Source organism: Protopterus annectens, chromosome 9.part0 (assembly GCF_019279795.1).
Source record: "Protopterus annectens isolate FY-2018-M chromosome 9.part0, PAN1.0, whole genome shotgun sequence".
NCBI classification, from domain to species: Eukaryota; Metazoa; Chordata; order Ceratodontiformes; family Protopteridae; genus Protopterus; species Protopterus annectens.
Window position 1 is genome coordinate 1920888618 of NC_056743.1, and position 21555 is coordinate 1920910172.

Below are 21555 nucleotides of genomic sequence, written 5' to 3' on the forward strand. Positions count from 1 at the left end.
AAAATGGGTGGTGAAAGCCAAACACATTCTGGCTAGGCTTATAAATGCCCTGGGGCAGATAGCCTAGTATGAACCTATGAACCTATGAACCCTATCTCATTTTCCACAGGGACAGGGTTTCTTTGAGAATTAATACTTATATTATGCCTAAAGTGGTATCCAAGTTTACTTTAAACCAAATTATTTATTTCTCTGTTTTCTTTCCTGAACCTAAAAATTAGGGAGAAAGGATACTCCATACCTTGGATGTCTGCAGACAACTCTGGTACTGTCTTGCTAGAACTACATCTTTAGGATCTTTGGATCAGTTGATCATATCTTGTAAAGGTAAAAAGAAGGGACAGCCTGTGTCAAAACAGGCTATTTCCAAATGGTTGTTTAAGGCTATTACCCTTTGTTATATTCACCATAACAAATCTATTCTGGGCAGGGTCAAGGCCCACTCTACCAGGGCCTTGACTTCATCTGTGGGTTTTTAGAAAGGGTTGGGTTCTAGAAGTATTCTAGAATCTGCTACTTTGTGTTATGTACATACTTTTACAAGGCACTATAAGCTTGATTCTTTATCTAAATCTAGGTTAGGCTTTGCTAGGACCATTTCCAGGGGCTCCTGGGCCCTAATCCTTCCACCTCACAAATATAGTTAGCTATGGCAGTCTACCCATATAGCTAAGGGTACAGCAGCAGCAATCAATCTGAAGTCTAGTGGTGGTGCATAGGACTGATATCCTCTGTGGGAGGTGAGAGGGTACAGGGTTTGAATCCTTTTACACTGGTAGCTTAAAAATGTGTGGTCCTCGGTTCTTGTTTGGATACAAGAAATCATTATTCTTTCCAGAAAACTTGGCCAGGCTTAGAAAGGCCCCCTGGGTCATTAGCCTAATAACAATCTATGACTCTATAAAGAACAGTTATGTAAATCGAACTTACCATAACAGTAGATGTTTGAATGATCACTGCTGCAGTAGCCCCTTCCTCTCTCTATCCCCTTTGTTTTTTTTTTATGCCAGGGTATGGACATTTATGTTTTGTTGTTTCTAGCATTGTCCTTCCAGGCTCAGCCTCCTTCTCTTTGCTGGCAGGAAAGCTCTGAAGGGCTGTGCACCCAAAACGTGTCTTTTATTTTATTTTATTTAAGATTTGTTGACTGGGAAAGTCCAACTAGAACAGAGCCTATTTCCAGTGGAAGCCCAGGGAGATACCCTTCAGATGTATGTCTTTGGAATGTGGAAGGAAACTGGAGTACCCGGAGGAAACCCATGCGAACCAAGGGAGGACATGCAGACTCCACACAGAAGGCACCCCAGTCAAGAATCGAACTGGAGAACCTCTTGCTGTGAGGTGACAATGTTAACCGCTGCATCACTGCGCTTAGCTCAAGCTACTTTACAGTCTGAGTGTGTGAAAGTTGCTCTGAATATTTGGAAGTTGATTGTCTGTTATAACCTTAGTAGAATATAATCCGAACAGCTAAGGCTACTACAGCAGTGATCATTTGAATATCTGCTGTTATGGTAAGTTCAACTTAACCAACTGTACTTTTATTAGCAACTTCAGAATCTTCACTCATCAAGGTTATGAGATATCATATATAGCTTTCATCTGTAGTCCCAATCATATCCCCATACAGATAAATAAGACATTATTTTTCCTGACTTGAGTTCCTGAGTTGTCTTTATTGTTGTATTTTCATTAGTGCAACTGTAATAAAGATTAAGTAAAAAAGGAAGCCTTTAATAATCATCATGCTATTGTCTTTTCAGAGAGCCTGCATCGACTTTGCCATCAGTGCAAGGCCACTGACACGACATATGCCACAGAACAAGCAGAGTTTTCAGTACCGGATGTGGCAGTTTGTTGTATCACCACCATTTGAGTACACCATCATGGCCATGATTGCTCTGAATACTATTGTATTAATGATGAAGGTAAGTAATTAGTCTAGCAACATGGGCAAAGGTTTGAATAAGTAATTCAAACTGCATCCATTAGTGATAACCCATAATCAAATTACAAATCTTCATAGGGATCTGAAGCCTCGGATCCATCTTCCACAGGGCTGTTCTCCAGCATTTAGCTAAAGCTCCATAGTAGTATTTCATAGCAGTGTACTGTGATCTTCCCCTTCCTTCAATTAGGACTCACCCTTATAGGTGTCATCTGAGGAACACATGGAAAAAAGAGTAGTGAACCCTCCTTTTTCAGTTCTTTTTCAATGCATGATTGCAACAGAGTTCAGCTGTAGTTTTGTACATATTCATAATATTTTGATGGCTTGGTTTAAATGGTTTCATTTGTTCTGTTTAGCATCAGCACTGTATCACATTTAAAATGATTGTTTTTTTATGATTTAAAAAATAATAATCTATTTCAAAGTTTGGAAGTACAAATGCTGAAGTGCTATTTCACAAGTGACACTTTGAGCAGAAGATATCTCCACAGCCAGACATCCAGTCAGTGTTTTTTATGGACATTAGCCACACAAGTGGACTGTCAGGTAATGCAATTCATTTAATACTACCACTTTTTACTCCATGCTAAAGCTGCTTGGTAGTGACTTTGGGGTTAATCTTCAACTTTATCAGTAAACAAGCTTTATCAATACTGAAGAAGAAGTGAAAAAATATCTAGTGGAGAAACACTTTAATTGTTTCATAGGTAAGTACTAGGCTAGCTACTCTTGCAGGCCATTTTAAGCCTAGCCAATTTCCCTTGAAAGGTGAGAATCAAACCCTGTATCTTGTTTCTGTGAGGTAAACACTTTAACCATTATGCCAATCCCCAACCCCAAATAATACTAAGCTATCAGTCTGCAGACTATTACAACCCTAGCCAATAACTAGAGGTTAGAATCAAACCCTGTACCTTTCATTTTGTGCTTGACAGTGAGACTTTAGTATTACAAGGATTTTTCACTGGAAGACTGATAGTGACATAAGCAACGTTGGCCTACCAATTCCAACATAATAATGAGCCCCATTTGATTTTGTATTGTAATTTTTTTGGCAACCAGTGGAAGAGATAATGCAAGAGATTTTATTAACCATTTTATTGTTGATGAGACCCTAGTACTAGTATGTTGGAAACTTTGTTTTTGATGGAACAATGAGTTTGCTCTGTGTAGGTAGAGTAGTCTTCCAGGTCATTTGGGACTTGATACCTTAAGTCTTTTTCAGCATTAGTGACTGTATTACCTTCATGGTACCAGAGGACAGTACTTCCTGTGTGACTGTATTAGAGATAGTAATACAGCAGAAGTCCATGGAGATCTCCTCTGTTAGTTTTTCCAAAGGTCCTTCAAGAGATCTAACAGATACATCAGTATGCAGGTTGTAAGGTGCATACAGAGTATTCCTACATATCTTCAGGTCAGAGAACCTGGAGTTAAACAAAACTTTAGGGAACTTCACTAAAAACTGTCTTCCTAATCTGAGCCATGATGTTCATTGATTACAAAGAGTTTAAAAAAGGTCATACATCTCTTATACTGAGAATTCCTAGGAGTTATCTGTTCAGGAGGATGAACCTGAAATGGAGACTAAGGATGATCCATTCTTTATGGGGTCCTTCAGGAGTAAGACTTCATCTTTTTTTTTCTACAGCCTGTGATCTTTGATGACTTTTTTGGAGAAGTGGAGAGGTAGTGCACTTTCACAACATTGTGGTGAGCGGACTAAGGAGATGGCAAAGTATCTAGATCTCCCAGAAACACAGTCTAAAGTCATCTCCCCTTTCCTCCCCTATGATCACATCTATGATGTTTTAGTTTGGAAGGCTCCAGACAAGCTCCCAGCCATGGTTCCAGGTTGGACAAGTAGTACCTTTATAATCCTTTGTGTACCAATACAGCACAGCTGCCTTCCATTGATAATAGTGGTACACACTATGCAGTGCTTACTTATTGACCCTAACTCAAGATAATAGATTCTAAATAGCTGAAATACCTGAATATGTGGGGTAAAAGTGTGCATGTGTGTGTTTGAACATTTCCATTTATAAGCTGCACCTCATCTGTTATTGGTGTCATCTATAAGAAAAAACAGGGCATTCAGGAAAGCACCACAATGTGACCTCACTGCAAGAGTTAGTGAGCTGATGTAGCAGGACTCATCTCAATAAGTACTAGGGATGCATAAGTGGGAACATAGTCTGGACAAGATTGGGATAGTGCTGCATATGGATCCATGCAATTGCAAAAACGTGAGTCACCATACAAGTGACTGGACCACACACTGAGTGGTTGCATGACCCACGAGCATCGACAGCTAAGTAGTGTGCCCTACTCAGTGTGCAACACACACATCAGATGACCTCCTATTCACCAGTCAGGAACAACTGGGAACTCATACATGGGCTACACAGCAAAGTGCCAGCTATCTTTGTTTTATAAAATGGAAGGAAATGGGGTGATAGTGTAATCAGAAACAGGGAAGAACAAGTAAAGGAACACACAGAAGTGCAAGAAGGGAAGAGTGGCATGGAGTGGGGAAGGAAGTGTTATTTTTTTGGGGGGTGACAGGTAACATTTTTATATTTTGGAAAGGTTAGAGGGGAAGAAGCATGGGATGTTGTGGGTAGGAAAGATGGTATAGGATGACAGTGGGATAGACATGCACACAGAAAGGCTGACAGGGAATGCATTTACCCAAAAGGGGGGGGGCACAGTGAATATACACAGACAGGCAAAAGGTAGACAACTTTTGATGGTGTGGATTGAACTACACACAAGGAAGGAACAGTTACACATAAGGAAGGGGAACAGCATGTTAGAGGCTAGAGTAGGATGAGGACAGCCTACTAAGCCACATGAGACAGGGACTCAGATCTCAGTCACCTCCATGGCTGACATCAAGGTATCTCCACTACTAGTTGCCAGATTGCTGAAGCAGAGTTGCTATACAACTCTACTAATCACACTCCATGGTATCAATAATTGCATCTATCTGCTATTTCACATTGGTCTTCTTCAGCTGTGATGAGTTTTAATTGTCCATGGCTGTCTCCACACCTGGCTGTAAATCTTCACCAGGCCGTGACTGATGATCATCTGGCTCCACTGTGGCTTCCACCTCTGGCTGTGGATGCTCACCAGCTAGAGGCTAATGATCATATGGCTTTAATGTGGCCTCCACGACTGATGATGCTCACTGGGCCATAGCCAGTAATCACCTGGCTCCACTCTAGCCTTAACTGTTGATGATAGATACTCATGTGGATGCGGCCAACATTCATCTGACTAGACTTTGGCTTCTGCCTTTGGCTGTGGATGTTCACATAAATGTGGTTTACAGTTATCAGGCTTAAATGTGAGCACATCCCACTGGGCATCCAACTCAGGGCCCCTCAGTTCAACATCAGCCTATTCCTTTGTAGACTCCCCATGACTGAAATGTACCCTGCTAGTGGTGATCGTCCATCTACCAGTACCACACCACACCACAGGAGTCATATTGACATTGTCATGCATACAACCAATGTGCTACACATTCCCTGGACCACATTCCCCCAGATGAGACACTGCAGAGCATCAGAATACACAGAGCCAGCATTCTACTCTTGGAAGTTGCTCAGCATCAAATGAAAACATGATCCCTGACACCCCATAACTCACAGTAGCCATAAGCATGCTTACCACAGGCACTACTTGTAACCCTTCCACTTCTGCTAGTATTCCTGTCTCATGCCTCAGTGTCCCCCAGCTGTGCAAATCTTGATGACTGTGTCTTTACTACCTCTCTAGCTAAGGAGAGTTTGGTAATGTCTGATGCACAGCATTCCCAGTCATTACACTGTAATGCATAGCCTGGATATGTCAGTGCACGTTTCAGTTTTGTTCTGTATTTGTGTTGTAATAGCCAATACTTGTAGATCAGATGCTGCCTTCTTGCCACTGACATAACATATTGCTTCTGCCCCTGCTTTATATGGGGGCCCATTGAAACTGTATTCTCTTATGACCCCTCATCCAGCTACTGTCCTGCTTCTGACATAAGTAATACAGTCTCCACTTGCTCTAACAGTTTTTGTAGCACCTTGTTGAATAGCATGGTACATACCACAAATATTCTGTTGCATGTCTATGTGGCATATGGCAGTGTACCACCAGATGTATTCAGGCAGCAGACACAAGACTTCAGCAATCTGAGAATATATTTGATGATGTTATTTGTCTGTGTGAATGCAGTGTTGTGCACCATCTCAGCCACTGACTGAGGGCAGTAGATGAGGATCATCAGACATGGCTCCAAGGCATGTAAAGCATAATCTGCAACACAACACAAAACAACATTATGAGTTGTCTGATACTTATGTTCATGAAAGTGGACATCCATAGCCTCCAGTGTTGGCACTGTGTGTACCTATCAGCGAGATGACCCATGGAAAGTACCCCTGCACAAAATGCTGATATGGGTTGTACACATGCCAGATGTGAGGATCATGGGAACTGACCAGAAGGCACATACACATTTTATATAATACCCTGTGCACTGCACACCAAATGGCAGCTAGAGTAGAAGCCCTTAATATACTGGATGCCTTGTGGAGCAAGTGAGGCCTTGATAGCAGTGTGGGTGCAGTCAATGGCACCAAGGATCTCAGGGAAATGGGCTGTGCTGTAGAATGTCTGTATAGTGGTGGTATGCTCTTCTGCTGTCTGCATGAACCAGATATGCTCCTCCATATGCATCACCAACATCACATCTAGGAACAGATGTGGGATTTGCTAGCCTGAGACTTGTAAATATCTTAGTATATCCCCAGCTAGACAATGAAAGTCCCTATAGCAAGAACAGCAAATACATGCCCTTCAAGTCCAGTAAGATAAGCAGTCTGTGCATTCCTCTTGATACCATGTAAAGATGGATTTGCTCTTGAACAATGTTTATGCCCACATAGTAGCGGCTGACTAAATCCCAGTCATGGAGGTGATGGTATGTTAGCCATTAATGACCTTTTCTGCAGTGAGGACAGTAGCAGAGTACAACATTAAGGACTTTGGCTTCCAAAGTGGCCACTAACCTATGCTAACAAGCTAAGGTAGATACTGCTGCTTGTATTTCAGTGAGAGTAATGCACTTGTTCATCAAGATATGGTAGTATACTAATAAGGCTGATCATTGTGGTACATCATGCATATTTTATAAATGTCTGAGTCATGCCGCTATATATGTTTTTTTTCACTTGCATTTGCAAAGACTCTGAATCGCATGTTAATGGTCATTTGCATATCAGTATACAGTCATTTGCATACAGTGCATAGAAGACTATTTTCCCAATAATGGGATAGCTGTACATATGTCTATGAATCACCTCTTCTCTTTGCGTTATTGATCACTGTGCTGTTTCATGTAATTCATTGTTTCTTACCCTAACACATTTCCATTGTCACTGTGCTTTCTCTCCCAAACTGTGATTTTTGTACAGATGCCACAAAAATTCACAGCAAAATTGCAACACAATGGCACCCTAAATTGTAAGGAAGGTATAGGATGTCTACTGAAAATTTAGTTCAAAATTATTGAAATAGGTTAGTCCAGTGACTGCCATATGTGAAAGTCACTTTTCATAAGTCTGTCTGAAAAAATACTTTTCTCAATGGATACTCTGCAAGGAGGGACTCTCCTTTCCCCAGAGTTACAGCAACCTCCTCATTGACTTTAAGAAGTAGTGAGGTGTACGGACTGTAGAGATTTGTTTACTACAAAAACATTGATCTTACAAGATCCAGTTCATTCACTTCAAATTATAGGACTGTTTGCTGCAGGTGGTACCACACTTGGTATCAGCAGCTTTCCCAAAGCTCAAGCCCCTCCCCTAACTCTCACAATGCACCTTGTTTCTCTCTTCTCCAGATTTTATTTGGCACTCTTTGTTAGGAAGACTGCTTAGGCAGAAGTGACAGGATGGATTTTGAGTAGAATTATTTCACACATTACGTCTGTTGCAAATTACGATAGAAAAACATAACTGTGTTCCACAAAATTATTTCAGACATCATGCAACTTCCGTGCAAGTTAAGTTAAGAAAAGCATGATGATGTGTTGTTAATTGTAGACTGTGAACAAAGGCATTTTCAGGGACACATGAACAGAAACATTTGTTAAACAGAAACACTGTACAGATATATGAATACAGTACAACTCTAGTATGACCTTGCTGTACAATTCTATGATCAAATTCTATTGAATAGAATATTGTCAGTCAAAAAGAAATTTGCCAAACTTGAGAGTATGAGAAATATGTGTTCAAAGCTAAGAAAGTTTTCAGAAGGGTTGCACAATCTAATCTTTCATTTAAACGTGAAAAGAAAGCTTATTTGATAATGTAGCAGTCAACTAAGAAGTGTAAATTATACTGGAGAATATTCCTAAACTATTAGCCTGATATGATTAGATTGGCTTTCTGATCTTCAAGATGTTGCTATGTCATTCATATATAAACCTGCCTTGCTAGAACATGACTTTGCAGAAGATTTTATTTGTTAAACACCATTAGATGTACAATGGTGACCCTTTGCCTTCCATATTAAAATAATCTAGTAGATTATGTCATCTGGCTGCAGATCTAAAACACAGCATGGCAAGATGGAGAGGGACAGTTTGTAGCAAGAGGGGAAGGTCTAAAAGTCAGATCTACATTAGTGTATCTATACCCAGCAAGTCAGGACCAAATTCCTTGAAAATACACCGGTAGGTCCACAAAGTCTACAGAATTCCACAGAAATGCACATGTAAGTTCACATAAGTTATAAAGGAGGGTGACCTGGGGCAGCTGAACTTTGTTTACAATACAGTACTCTTTGTAGGAAGTAGAAACTGGTAAATACATACCACTTCAGTGTTCATCATCCTTTTGGAAAGTGCAGGCTGCAGTCAAAGCTTATTTTTATTTGCATACTTGCTCGGAATCATGTTGCAATAGTAAACTTAAAAAAAAAGTTTCATAGAGGAATTCCCCTGAGTTTAAAACTAATAAATTAATGCTTTACAAGCTTAGTTTGCATTAATGGCTGTACAGCTTAGTATCTAGTCTCTTCTAAGTGCATGGCAGAAATTACTACCAGAAATAAATGCACTGATACTCTGTACTCTAATGAATATAAATTGCCAGGGCTCTTAAGGTAATTTAACTGACATGCTGTATAGACAGGATACTGCCAGAATAAATCCTGAATGCAAGTTAAACATACATTACAGAAATCACCATGTTCAACTTTTTGCAGTACATAATAACTTGCAATAATAGAACTGGTAGATCTGATTTTTTATCAGTATTTGCTTGGATAAAGTCATTAAGCAGTGGTATATGTGAATTCATGACTAATCTGCTGTTCCAGGATGCTCACTTGAAACACGTGGAAGTAAATCATGTCATAAACAGAGATCAGATGACTAAACTGTGTCTAGGGAAGTTTTCAGTATCTTAAAGGGTATGCTGAAACCCAGACATTCTCAGTAAAATATGATTTTTTGCAACAATATAATGATGAGATGAATTCCCAAATAAAGTATGTCACATGATTTGAATTTCTTGGAAAAGGTTTCATTGAGTTAGTGCTGCTCATGTAATCTGCATGTCATAGCTGAACACTGTTTCAGGTGTTTAATGTACAGAGTTTTCCTGTACAAGAGAAGTGTTTTGTTTTTCACATTGCCATTTGTGGGTTAAAAAGCACAAAATGCACACACTGACATTCCTGAGTTGGTATGCAACAGAAGTTTATGGCCAGCCTGATAAGAACATGCTTGCCGTGCAGTTAAAGAAATATATTTTTTTGTTTCTTTAGACATTTCCAGTAACAGGTACCAGCTGCTTTGGGCTTATGTTTATCTTCTGAAAAGTGAGGACATGAGTAACTTTCTATTGCAGATGTTTCCACTATCAGATGACTCATATAGTTCTGTTTTCATTCTACAACAGACATTTAGACTTTGGCATTTAGGACACTCCAGTTTACTTTTCTTCCATGTGTGTTGTTTTCCTTTAATACAAAAAAAAAATAAGGGGAAGATAACCAGGAGTAATAATGCCCTCTGTGTTCAGTGAACTACCATCAATGTGGTAATTCAAGGGAACCGGGTTTTTCCCAAAGAGGATGAAGACACATTTTTTGGCATTGAGCTTAAGGCCATGGTTCTGACACCAGTTGTTGGTCTCATTGAGGCCTTTCTGTAGGATGTCAACATTACTTGGGGAGTTAATAATAGCTCCCAACTTGCAATCATCTGTAAACTTTGTCAGCCCGAGTCCCTTTGTGTTGGCCTGGACTTCAGAGAAGTAGATACCCAACAGGAGAGGACCCAGGACCGAACCCTGTGGGACTCCACTCGTGACTGGTTGGCAGTCTGATTTGGAGTTAGCTACTTTCACACTGTGGGTTCTATCTGTGAGCCAGTTTGCAACCCACCTAGTGATATAGGGGTTGATGCCTAGCTTAATATGTTTTTCTATGATTCCTGAGTGGGGAATGGTATCAAAGGCCTTTGCCAGATCAAGGTAGGCTGTATGAACCACCTTACCTTCATCCACAGCTCTGGTGACTGACTCAAAGAAGTCAACCAAGTTGAGCAGGCATGAACTACCCTTCACAAAACCAAACTGTGTAGGATCTAGAGTTTGGAGATTCCCTATATCCTTGTTTATTAGGTCCATGATGATGCGTTCCATAGCTTTACATATCAGACTCGTCAGGCTAATGGGGCGATAGTTCCTGGGGTCTGTAGTCGCTCCTCCTTTGTGGAGAGGGATGATTGTAGCAGTGCGCCATCCGGTGGGGACAAAGCCTGAGGTGAGGCTGTGATTGAACAGGGCACATAGGTGTGGTGCCAGTTCACTCTGTAGTTCATGTAGAACACAGCCAGAGATATTGTCAGGCCCCATAGAAGCTATATTCTTGGCCTTGGATAGTGCTGTTTTAACCTGTGCAGCAGTAATACTGGATGCCTGGCAATCTACTGGTATTGTGATTGGTCCTTTGGTGGGGAGAGAGGGGTAAAATTGGAACTGAATGTGTCTGCCAGTATATTGGCAATATCTGTTGGCTCGGTATAGGAGGTACCATTGTGCAGTAGCTCACAGCAAGTATGAGTATTGCCATGGAGATTCTTTACATAACTATAGAAGGCTTTGTGGTTGTCTTTACTATCTACTGCAATTCTGTTTTCATAGCTAGCTTTAGAGGATTTGATGAGGGATCTCAACTTTTTGTAGAGGCTGATAAGGGAGTTTTTCCAGTCTTGGGATTTCACCTTATTCCACATTAGTTTCCTCCTCCTATTTTAGAGTTTGTTTATGGCAAAGGACCACCAGATTGGCTATCTTTTTTTAGAGGAGAGCATCTTGGTTCTTTTGGGTATGGTGAGATCCATGTATTTGTGTATGTGTTCGTACAGTGCATTGGTGTATGATTTAGCAGTCATGCAACTATTCTCCATTTTCATGGGTGTCGTGAAGTTAGCCACCTCTGTTTTTAGGAGCCCAAAGTTAGCTTTTGAGAAGTTTTTCATGGTGGTTACCTTTGGGGGGGGGGGGCGTGGATTTCCAAGGTGGTTAGTTTGTGGTCAGATCTAACCAGGGAGGAGTTGATTATTGGTGTAGAGCAACGGTCGCCCATTTTAGTATAATGACCAGGTCACGGATGTTGCTACCTCTAGTGGGGGTAAGAATAAGCTGGTCCAGGGCATTGGAATTAATGAATTCCAGGAAATGTTGGGCAATTGTATTGGTACATGAGTAGTTTTCCCAGTTAATGGGAGGGGTAGTTGAATTCACCCAGTATTAGAGTGTTAGGTTGGACCCTAATATTCTCCAGTGTGCTTAGGACCGTGGAGTGTGAGTCTTGGGACATGGTTGGAGACCTCTAGCAAGCGATGACCTGAATCGCTGTCTTACCCAATGTTAGCTGCACCTGAAGTATCTCTGATGTGTTATGTTGGGCTATCAGTCTGGACGTGTGCACATCCTTTATGAATATGGAAACACCACCACCTTTGAAGCTTTGGTCCAAGTTCTGGGGCCGAAAGGTGTGGAATGATTTATAGCCTGGTAGTGCAGGGGTGCTTTCTGCTGCCTTAAACCAGGTCTCTATTACAGCACAAATGTCGATGTACTCCATTTTAAGGAGAGCTTCGAGCGGCTGCATTTTGAGATTTAGACTTCTAGCATTGAGCAGCATGACCCTCAGATTGTATTTGTTTGTAGCTGTAATGGTGGTAATTTGGTCTTTGGAACACCCCCTAAAAAAGGCACTATATGGGAGGCAAGAGCCTTGGCCAGTATCCAGAAGCCCAGGGGTGACAGATGCAGGCTATCTCTGACAAAGCATCAAGGTCTGTCAATCATTTCATCCCAGGCAGGCAGATACTGGATCCCCTTAGAATGACACCAGAAATGTAGCCAATTGTTGAAATCAATCATTTTCTGGTTGTACTGTGGTTTCATTCTGGGTGATGGTAGGAGACTGCTCAGGGCTAGGTTCATACCCACCTGGGCTACATAATCCGAAAGCTGCTCCGTGTCTCTTTTAATGTAGTCCAGGGAGGTACGTCTCAGTTCATTCACACCCACATGTACAATAACAGAGTCATATTTTTACCTGTTGTTGAGGGACCTGAGTACGTGCGTTATGTGGCAGATCCTGGCACCTGACAGGCAGCTGACTGTTACTTTCTCCTTATTCAAACTAGTGAGTGGGACATTAGTATGCCTCACTATCGAGTAACCTATGACTAGTGTGTTGGGCATGCTGTTTTGCTTTAGGGGCTTTGGTTGAGTGGCACACTGTTTAGGAGAGTTATGTGTCTCGTGATTATTGTTGTGTTGTGGTGGTCGAGTGCGTTTCTGCCTTGGAGGTCTCTGCTGTTTGGGTAGATTTTTATTGAGAGCCTCCGTGAAGGTGGGTGTGTGGTTTGTGTTTTTATGTGAAGGCAGTGCTGGTGTGTGTTCTGGAAGGCTGTGTGTTCCATGTGGTGTGGTGCCAGTGTTGACCTTCTCCTTTTGGCCAGGTATTCCGGTCTTGGCTGGAGAGTGCGTGGCTTCCAGTTTGGTTCATAGGTTCATAGGTTCATAGATTAGTACTAAGCTAACTGCCCTTGCGAGCCATTTTAAGCCTAGCTTGCTGAGACTCAAACCCTGCACCTTGTGCTTGCAAGGCAAGCACCTTAACCATTAGGCCACCCTATAAGTGCATCTCTTGCAAGTCTGAGTGTTGGGAGGTAAGAGGAGAGGGTTGTTAATGTACATGTGGCAGTTGCTGCATTGCCTCAGGATGTCCAAGTTCACCAGATTAATAAGAAAAAGCACAGGGAACTGACCTTTAGACATGCCTGGAGGGGTTGGCATTAATAATAAGTACTGGTGCTGTTTTCTTGTAGAACATTTAGTGCTGGTAGCACTTTTGTGTGCTAGAATAATTGCTACAGGATGTCTGGTAAAGTGCTAGACTAATAAGCTAGTAAAAGTGCAGGAGAGGAGAGAACTAGCAGATGTAAGGGAAAAATTGAAGAGCAGACTTTTTGGCATCGCTCAGAAGCTTACAAACAGTCCTGTATACAGCAAATCTGTATCTGGACAAGACTAGTTACAGGAAAGGCAGGAAACAAGCGCAAACACGGGATTTTAAACCAGAAAGTTTAAAAAGATGGAAAAACTGCCCAGGCAGCCAATAAACTACAATTTCTGGGCCAGAAACCACTCCTCTTCTGGTAGATAGGCTACCTGGTGCTTACCACTCCCACTGATAATCTAGAAGGATTCCCTCCAACACAGAAAGGCTTGGGGGCTCAGAAGCTTTCATACAGTCCTAGATACAGCAAGTCTGTATCTGGACTAGACTAGTTACAGGAAAGGTGGGAAACAAGCTCAAACATGGGCTTTTAAACCAGAAAGTTGAAAGAGATGGAAAAACTGCACAAATGGCCAATAAACTACAATTTCTGGGCCAGAAACCACTCCTCTTGTGGCAGATAGGCTACCTAATGTTTACCACTCCCACTAATAAGCTAGAAGGCTTCCCTCCAACACAGACAGGCTTGGGGGGCTCAGAAGCTTACAAACAGTCCTGGGTGCAGCAAATCTGTATCTGGACTAGACTAGTTACAGGAAAGGTGGGAAACAAGTGCAAATGCGGGCTTTGAAAACAGAAAGTTGAAAGAGATAGAAAAATCTGTCCAAACGGCCAATAAACTACAATTTCTGGGCCAGAAACCACTCCTCTTGTGGTAGATAGGCTACCTAGTGCTTACCATTCTCACTGATAAGCTAGAAGGCTTCCCTCCAACACAGACAGGCTTGGGGGGCTCAGAAGCTTCCAAACAGTCCTGGATACAGCAAATCTGTATCTGAACTAGACTAGTTACAGGAAAGATGGGAAACAAGCGTGAATACAGGCTTTTAAACAAGAAAGTTGAAAGATATAGAAAAAACTGCCCAAACAGCCAATAAACTACAATTTCTGGGCCAGAACCCACTCCTCTTGTGGTAGGTAGGCTACCTAGTGCTTACCACTCCCACTGATAAGCTAGAAGGCCTCCCTCTGATACAGAAAGGCTTGGGGGCTTAGAAGCTTACAAACAGTCCTAGATACAGCAAATCGGTATCTGGACTAGACTGGTTACAGGAAAGGCAGGAAACAAGTGCAAATGCAGGCTTTTAAGCCAGAAAGTTGAAAGAGATAGAAAAAACTGCCCAGACGGCCAAATGACTACAATTTCTGTGCCAGAAACCACTCCTCTCGTGGTAGATAGGCTACCCAGTGTTTACTACTCCCACTGAGAAGCTAGAAGGCTTCCCTCCAACACGGAAAGGCTTGGGGGCTCAGAAGTTTACAAACAGTCCTGGATACAGCAAATCTGTATCTGGACTAGACTAGTTACAGGAAAGGTAGGAAACAAGCTAAAACAGCACTAAAACAATTCAAGTGCAGTGCAAGCTAGCACACTTGAGTGTGTAGCAATATTAAAGCAAATACAGTTTAAATAAATGCAATTTATTCAAACTGTATTCTGAACTGAATTCAATTATTGTTTTATCCAACTCTGAACAGTTAAAAAGTGCCAAGAAGCACACTCAGAATAAACAAGGCGATTCTAGCAAAATTTTTTTTTTTTTTTTTTTTTAAGTAAATTGGAAAGAGAGAAAGGAGGAACAGAAGGTAATTCAATGTGAAGAACCTAAGTGGGGTGGCCTTCTCAGATATTCTCTCTGTATTAGGCAGAATGAGCTAATGACACTAGACTGGGAGGAGTGTCCCAGATCAAATTTACAGGAGAGGCGGGCAACAGCAAAACCACCAAGTATAAGAACAAGACACCAATAGGGAAGAAGGGCGGGAACAAAATGCAATCTCAAGCAAATTAATAAATGCAGCAGTTTTGTTACCTAAAACAAAATGCAGACACCAAGACAAGCAATCTCAAGCAAATTAATAAATGCAGCAGTTTAGTTGGCTATCACTAACAGATTAAGTGCCAAAAAATATACTTATAGGCTTTCTGTATCCATATGTCTATTGAATCAGTCACAGTTAGGCCACAAAGAGCAACTAGATACTGATACTGTCTCACAGAATTGTAACTCCTTATACAGTAGTATAAAGGAAAACTTAAGAGCCTCAGGGAATCAGATAACACAAAAAGCTGTGCCTCACACCTTGGAAGGCTGGCTTCAAATGAAGGTAGACAACCCCCGCTATGAAACCAGCTGAACAGGATCTAGACAGTGACCAGAAATATCAAGAAAATAATAACAGCACTACAGTTTTTGTTAATTATCAGTAAAACAGAAAACAAAATGCAGACACCAAGACAAGCAATCTCAAGCAAATTAATAAATGCAGCAGTTTAGTTGACTATCACTGATATCAGATTAAGTGCCAAAAATATATACTTATAGGATTTTTGTATCCAAATGTCTATTGAATTAGTGACAGTTAGGCAACAAAGAGCAACTAGATACTGATGATCAGAATATTCAGAGTTCAGTTCCTGCCTAGCTAGCAATTGCTAATCTGTCACATAAAGAATTGCATTTTAGCAGTAATTAGTGAATTCAGATAGGTATATCATATTTCAAGGTTGATGTATCAGGAAACTACAGATAATATTTTATACTTATTTGACAGTTTATAAGAAAAAAAAAGAATAACATTTGTTTCACAAAGAATTCCAACCTTAGAGAATTCATGACTTAATGTTTAAAAATTTGCATTCATGCAGAGTGTGGTAACCAACAGGAACTGACAATGGTTTCACACTGATGGTAACCAGTATATTATAACTGTAGCCAGATTATTATGTACATATGCACGTGTGGATTTTCACAAGAAATTTATCTTTTCTGAAATTACTCCAAACACAAATGGCACACTAAATTAAAACTGTAAAACAGTAAAAACAATAAAATGAAGTTCTAGAATTTGTAGGAACAAAAGCATTTATTTTAATTAAAAGTTGCTGACTTCTCTGGTGTTATATTGTTTTTTCTGAAATTACGGGAAGATAGGATTGCATTTTAACACCTTTGTTAAATTATCACTTAAGACATAGGTAAATATACATTAACAGCAAAGAAAACAAACCATATTAACATTTTTTTTTCATTTATGTAAATTGTGCATTATATATCTTCTCTTTCCTTATAACTGTCATCAGTCCAACATTACACAAATTGCTGAATTCTTGCCTTCCCTTAAACCTCACTCCTCCTGAAAATTATTTTGCATGTATTGTTCCTACACTTTCCATTTATTTCTGTGTAATTTGCTCCTTTCCCTTTTCTAAAGATCAGTTCTTGTTTATCTCTTTTATAAAACCCAATAGGTCAAATACGATTGATTTATACTTCGATTACCTTTTTCTAGTAATTGCTGTTTATGAAAGCCAACACATCTGGACTTAGTAAGAAATTACTGTGTCTAGGCAGTTCAGTTTATGTGACCCAGCTCAAAAGAACCATTTCTTTAGTTACAGCCATTTGCTCTCCCAATATTTATGACAGAGTACTATGTAGGGAGAGACTTCTGAAATGATTGTACACTAAGTAATAGCTTAATTTCAACTCTCTCAAGTGTGAAAAGAGAAACTCAAAAAAGGGAGAGAATGAATTTTTCTCTTTGGCTTAAATTACAAAATGAAAGGAACCTGTTCTCACCAAAAAACATAAATATTTACAAAAAGGTAAAAAAACAAAGACCCCCACGAGGAATTAACTGTGTTGCCAAAATATGAACAGCAAAAAGTGGAGATATATTGACAACAACGAAAACATGAGAGATCCGAACCACTCGATAAAAACAAAGCAACTTTAATAAAACAAGAATCAGGTAAGTGCATTTTCACCTTAAAGGTGCTTCTTCAGACCATACACAATACAAAGACATAGACCAATCATACAGTAAAATAAAACACAATGTAACCAATCATATAGTAAAATAAAACACAATGTAACCAATCATAAAAACATCACTATATTTGTCCTCAGTCAGACATCAAGAACATTCAAGATTCAACAAATCAAATCACTAGATTTCAGAACTGGTTTAATGGAAACCTTACCATTCAAACCGGGTAATTTGTCAGCTTGGAATTTAATGATCCAATTTAATTCTCTCTTTTTTGTGTAGTTGTTCTACCTCATTCACCATAAAACTAAACACATGTGAGCTATTATTATTAACATCTTTAGAAAGTGCATTTTTATCATCACCAATGTGTTTGTTTGTTTGCGTCTTTCGGCTTTTCCCGGTTAGGGATCACCACAGCGGAACTCCGGTCCGCTAATGATTGGTAGTGGATTTTTACGTACCGAGTTACCAGCCCTGATGCACAACCTTCAAGGAAGACATGCCCCATTCACGTATGCCTCCACACAGAAGACACTGTAGCTGGGAATCGAACGGGACAACGTCTTGCTGTGAGGCGACGACGCTACCGCAGCACCACCACCGCTGTATCATCACCAATGTGTATATTATACAAATGTTCCCTAATACATTTCATAAAATGAACGATTAGTCTTGCCAACATAAAAACCATGGCAGGAATTAAAAATGGCAAGATGAGCAACATGACAAGTACGGCAGTTCACTGTGACTCTACACGTATATCAAATCCCCCATGTTAGGATGCATAAACGTATTAGAAGTATTAATGTAAGAACAGTAATTACAAGACCCACATGACTGTGTACCAAAAATCCTTGTTTCATGTGTGTGAATCATATAATGGGTTTTGTAGCATAACTGTCTTGTCAATGATTTTTTTGTTTTTATATCTAAAACACAGTCTTACCCCCACCAAATCTCTGATGTGCACACCTGTCTGTAGAATAGACCAGTTAACTTCAATAACCTCTCTTACATCTCTGATGTCACTAGTATATAACAAAGTAAGGAGGATATTACTTTTGCACACTATCCCAGATTCATCCAAAGAATTAGCACACACAGAGACTTCTCCTGTGTCTATTGAAAAATACGGTCTTGCTTTACTAGACCTAAGCTCTAAAACACCATTCATCATATTATCTACCTCGCTTGAACTAGAACCTCTAGCTCTGAAATCATCACCCAGCCTGGATAAATCCCTTTGAAACTTAACTTCAGAATTATTCAACCTTGACATCCACATACCCTGTCCTTTAAGGACATTTCTGTATATATATGAGGAGGGTGCATGCTGTTCCGTTGTAACAACGTGTTTTTCTTGCAAGATCTGTATGGTCATGTGAGTAAGGATGTTCTTTTGGAAGATTACTATATGGTACCTTGATGTACCCTTTTACATTCTAAAAAATGTTGAAAATTAGAAGATAAAAGATGTGATGTGGGCAAAACAACTATTAAAAAGTGTTTGTATGGCTTATGCTATAACGTAGCTGCTTAGCTAAGTTTTAAAACAGGTTGCATTGAAACATAGTCATTCAAACCTGGTGGAGTAAAAGCATTCAACCTAAATTGCCACAACAACTCCCTGTACTCCAATATGTTTTCCCATTAACCATCTCAAGTGTCCAGGTCAACTTGTTCCAAAATGCCAAACTAAGTCTTTGTGGGAAGCCTCAAATAGAGAATGCTTATAGTGAGCGTTATTAATATTTTTTGTCTTAATACTATACAAATGCTTGTATATATGTTTCTTCAGTGCTCTCTCAATTTTTCTGACATAAAAACCATTACATGTCTTACATAGAGCTAAATAAATAATGCCCTTAAGTTATCCTTTAAAAGTAACACCTATGCTTTAAGAGTTTTACCTAATATAATACTATCTACATCAATAATGTATGGACACTGACTACATCCTCCACATTTTTTAGTACCTTGACTTTTCTTTACCATCTGATACATGTTCTTTTCATACAGATTTTTTTAGGTTTCACCCAGTTTTAGAAACAAACTTAGGGTCATACCCTAGCACTCCCTACAATGTCTAAATTGAACCTCAGTTTGTACTAACTTTTGAAGATAATTTCCTTAATTTTTGTGTTGCATGATTATATTCTACCACCATCACTCTCTTGTATCTGTTGTCACTCCCTGTAACATCTAGTTTGATGTCTTCAAAGCCAGTACCAAGTAGAGGTTCGTGTTTTCTACCCCACTCATTAAAAATTTCTTTAGCTATATTACTAATTAGGTCCTCCAGGTATCTCCTATAAATGAACAATTCAGAAACCTTTTCTAACTCTTTAGTTAAATCTTCATGTTGTGATGTCATCCTTGCTACTCATATACATTGACCCTTCACTAAACTTTTTTTTTGTGAGAATGGATGTACACTAATCAAAGGTAAATACGAGATCTGATGTTGTCCATTTCAATATGCATCACAATTGGGTCTTTGGATCTGTCCTCAGATCCAGCTCAGTCACTTTTTTCAGACATATAATCCAAGCCTCAAACTCCTCCTTCTCCCATAATGCCTCACTCCTCTTCAAACCCTCAGATCTTGTTTGCCGCCATTACAGACAGACACGATTACGAGCCTCTCTCCAATTAAGTACAATTTTTCAAATTATCTTTTTCTTTATTTAGGATTCCTCTTTCCTTCTCTAAATAGTTTAAATTTAAGTAGTTTAAATTTAAATTCTACCTCCTCTCCCATTAGGTTGCTGTAGTTTTTCCCTGGCGTTAGGTCTTTAACAACCCTTTTGTTTTTCTCCTTTCCCCTTATCTTTTCTCTTTCTATAAAAAAAGCTTTCCCACTATTTTTAATTTAAAGTTTTTAGTGTGTGGTTGATGCGTCTGAGTGTGCATCCTTCTGTGAGTGCTTTCAGCATGTCAGACAAATCAGAGAAACCCTCCAGTTTTAAGAGGTGTACCTTTTGTGGGCATAAGATTCCCCAGTCTGATGCCAACAAGAGGTACGTTTATTGCTTGGGTCCAGGGCACTTAGAGATGCCGTGCGATATTTGCTCGGCCTTCATTACCCAGGCCCTTGCTGATAGGAGGAATAAGCTCATCTTAAAGGAAAACTCCAGGCTCGACCACAATTTAACTCAACTGTGAGTGTTCTTTTATCCCTGTAAACTCATCCCAGCCATTAGCGATTACCAGAATGCAACAAGAAGTTAGTTTGTTGTACATTTCTTACTTACCCTAGCACAGCGCAGGAAAATCCATCCCCCATTCTTTACTGTCACATCCTTTCAGGTGGAGTAGGTCTCCACCTTCGCGGACGCATCAATCAGTCAAATCAGTAGTTCCCTCTCCTGCTGATCCTCCCAAATTGTGACGTCACATTATGTAGAATGGACCGTTTATCAGCTAATGTAAAGTCCTACATAACTTGTTGTGGAACTCTGTTTTGCCCACTGTTTCCTTCCAGAGTAATAACAGCATTGGATCAAGAGTTTCCTTCAGCGAATCTGCAGGCAAAGTCCCTTGGAGAAATGCACTAGTTGCTGTAAATGTTTTTTCGTACGTAGCCTACATACGAAGTTCTGCCCACAGTTCTTCACAAAATTATGATGTGGTCTTGTTCCGTGTTTGTTCTCTTCTTCATTAACATTGTGCTGCAAGGCTATCAGTTACTATTTTCCTGGTTTTGTTTGGCTATTGTGCTGTGTCAAATCCATGCTGCCTCCGATCACCCTGCTTTAGTGTGTGCATGTATGTGTATGAGAGTTTCTGCCTGCATGTGTGCGAGCGAATGTGTGCCTGAAAGCAGTATGTCTGTCTATGTGAATGCAGAAAAGGCTGTGTTTGCATGTTTGAGAGAGAGTGAGCAATGTCTGTGTGTATGTGTGAATGCTCAGCAGACTGTGCCTGTGAGTGTATGAGAGAGAGAGAGTTGCCCATGCATGAGAAAATGAAGAGTGCGTGTCTGAAAACAGAATGTCTGCATGTGTCGGTGTGTATAGGGGGGTGACATGCATCTGAGCATCTGTTTAGTGTGCTCGAAATAGCAACATCCGTTTTATTTTTTCTTGCAAAATCATTTATCTGAACAAGCACCTGTACAGAGATTAGCAGTAAACTTTACAGACCACATTGATTTCTGTCCCTGGCTGCTAGCAGGTTTGCATGCACGTATGCATGCATACCATTTTACTTTC

At 40.1% G+C, this 21555-nt stretch overlaps 1 protein-coding gene across 1 annotated transcript in view; it reads left to right on the forward strand.

Annotated features, from left to right (window-relative positions):
• The window catches only part of CACNA1A (calcium voltage-gated channel subunit alpha1 A), a 3713953-nt gene that overhangs the window by 2626597 nt on the left and 1065801 nt on the right, over nt 1-21555 (forward strand). Inside the window, exon 27 of the mRNA XM_044082385.1 lies at nt 1764-1928. Within this exon, the coding sequence (XP_043938320.1) occupies nt 1764-1928 (165 nt within the window). The remainder of the gene's footprint in view (nt 1-1763; nt 1929-21555) is intronic.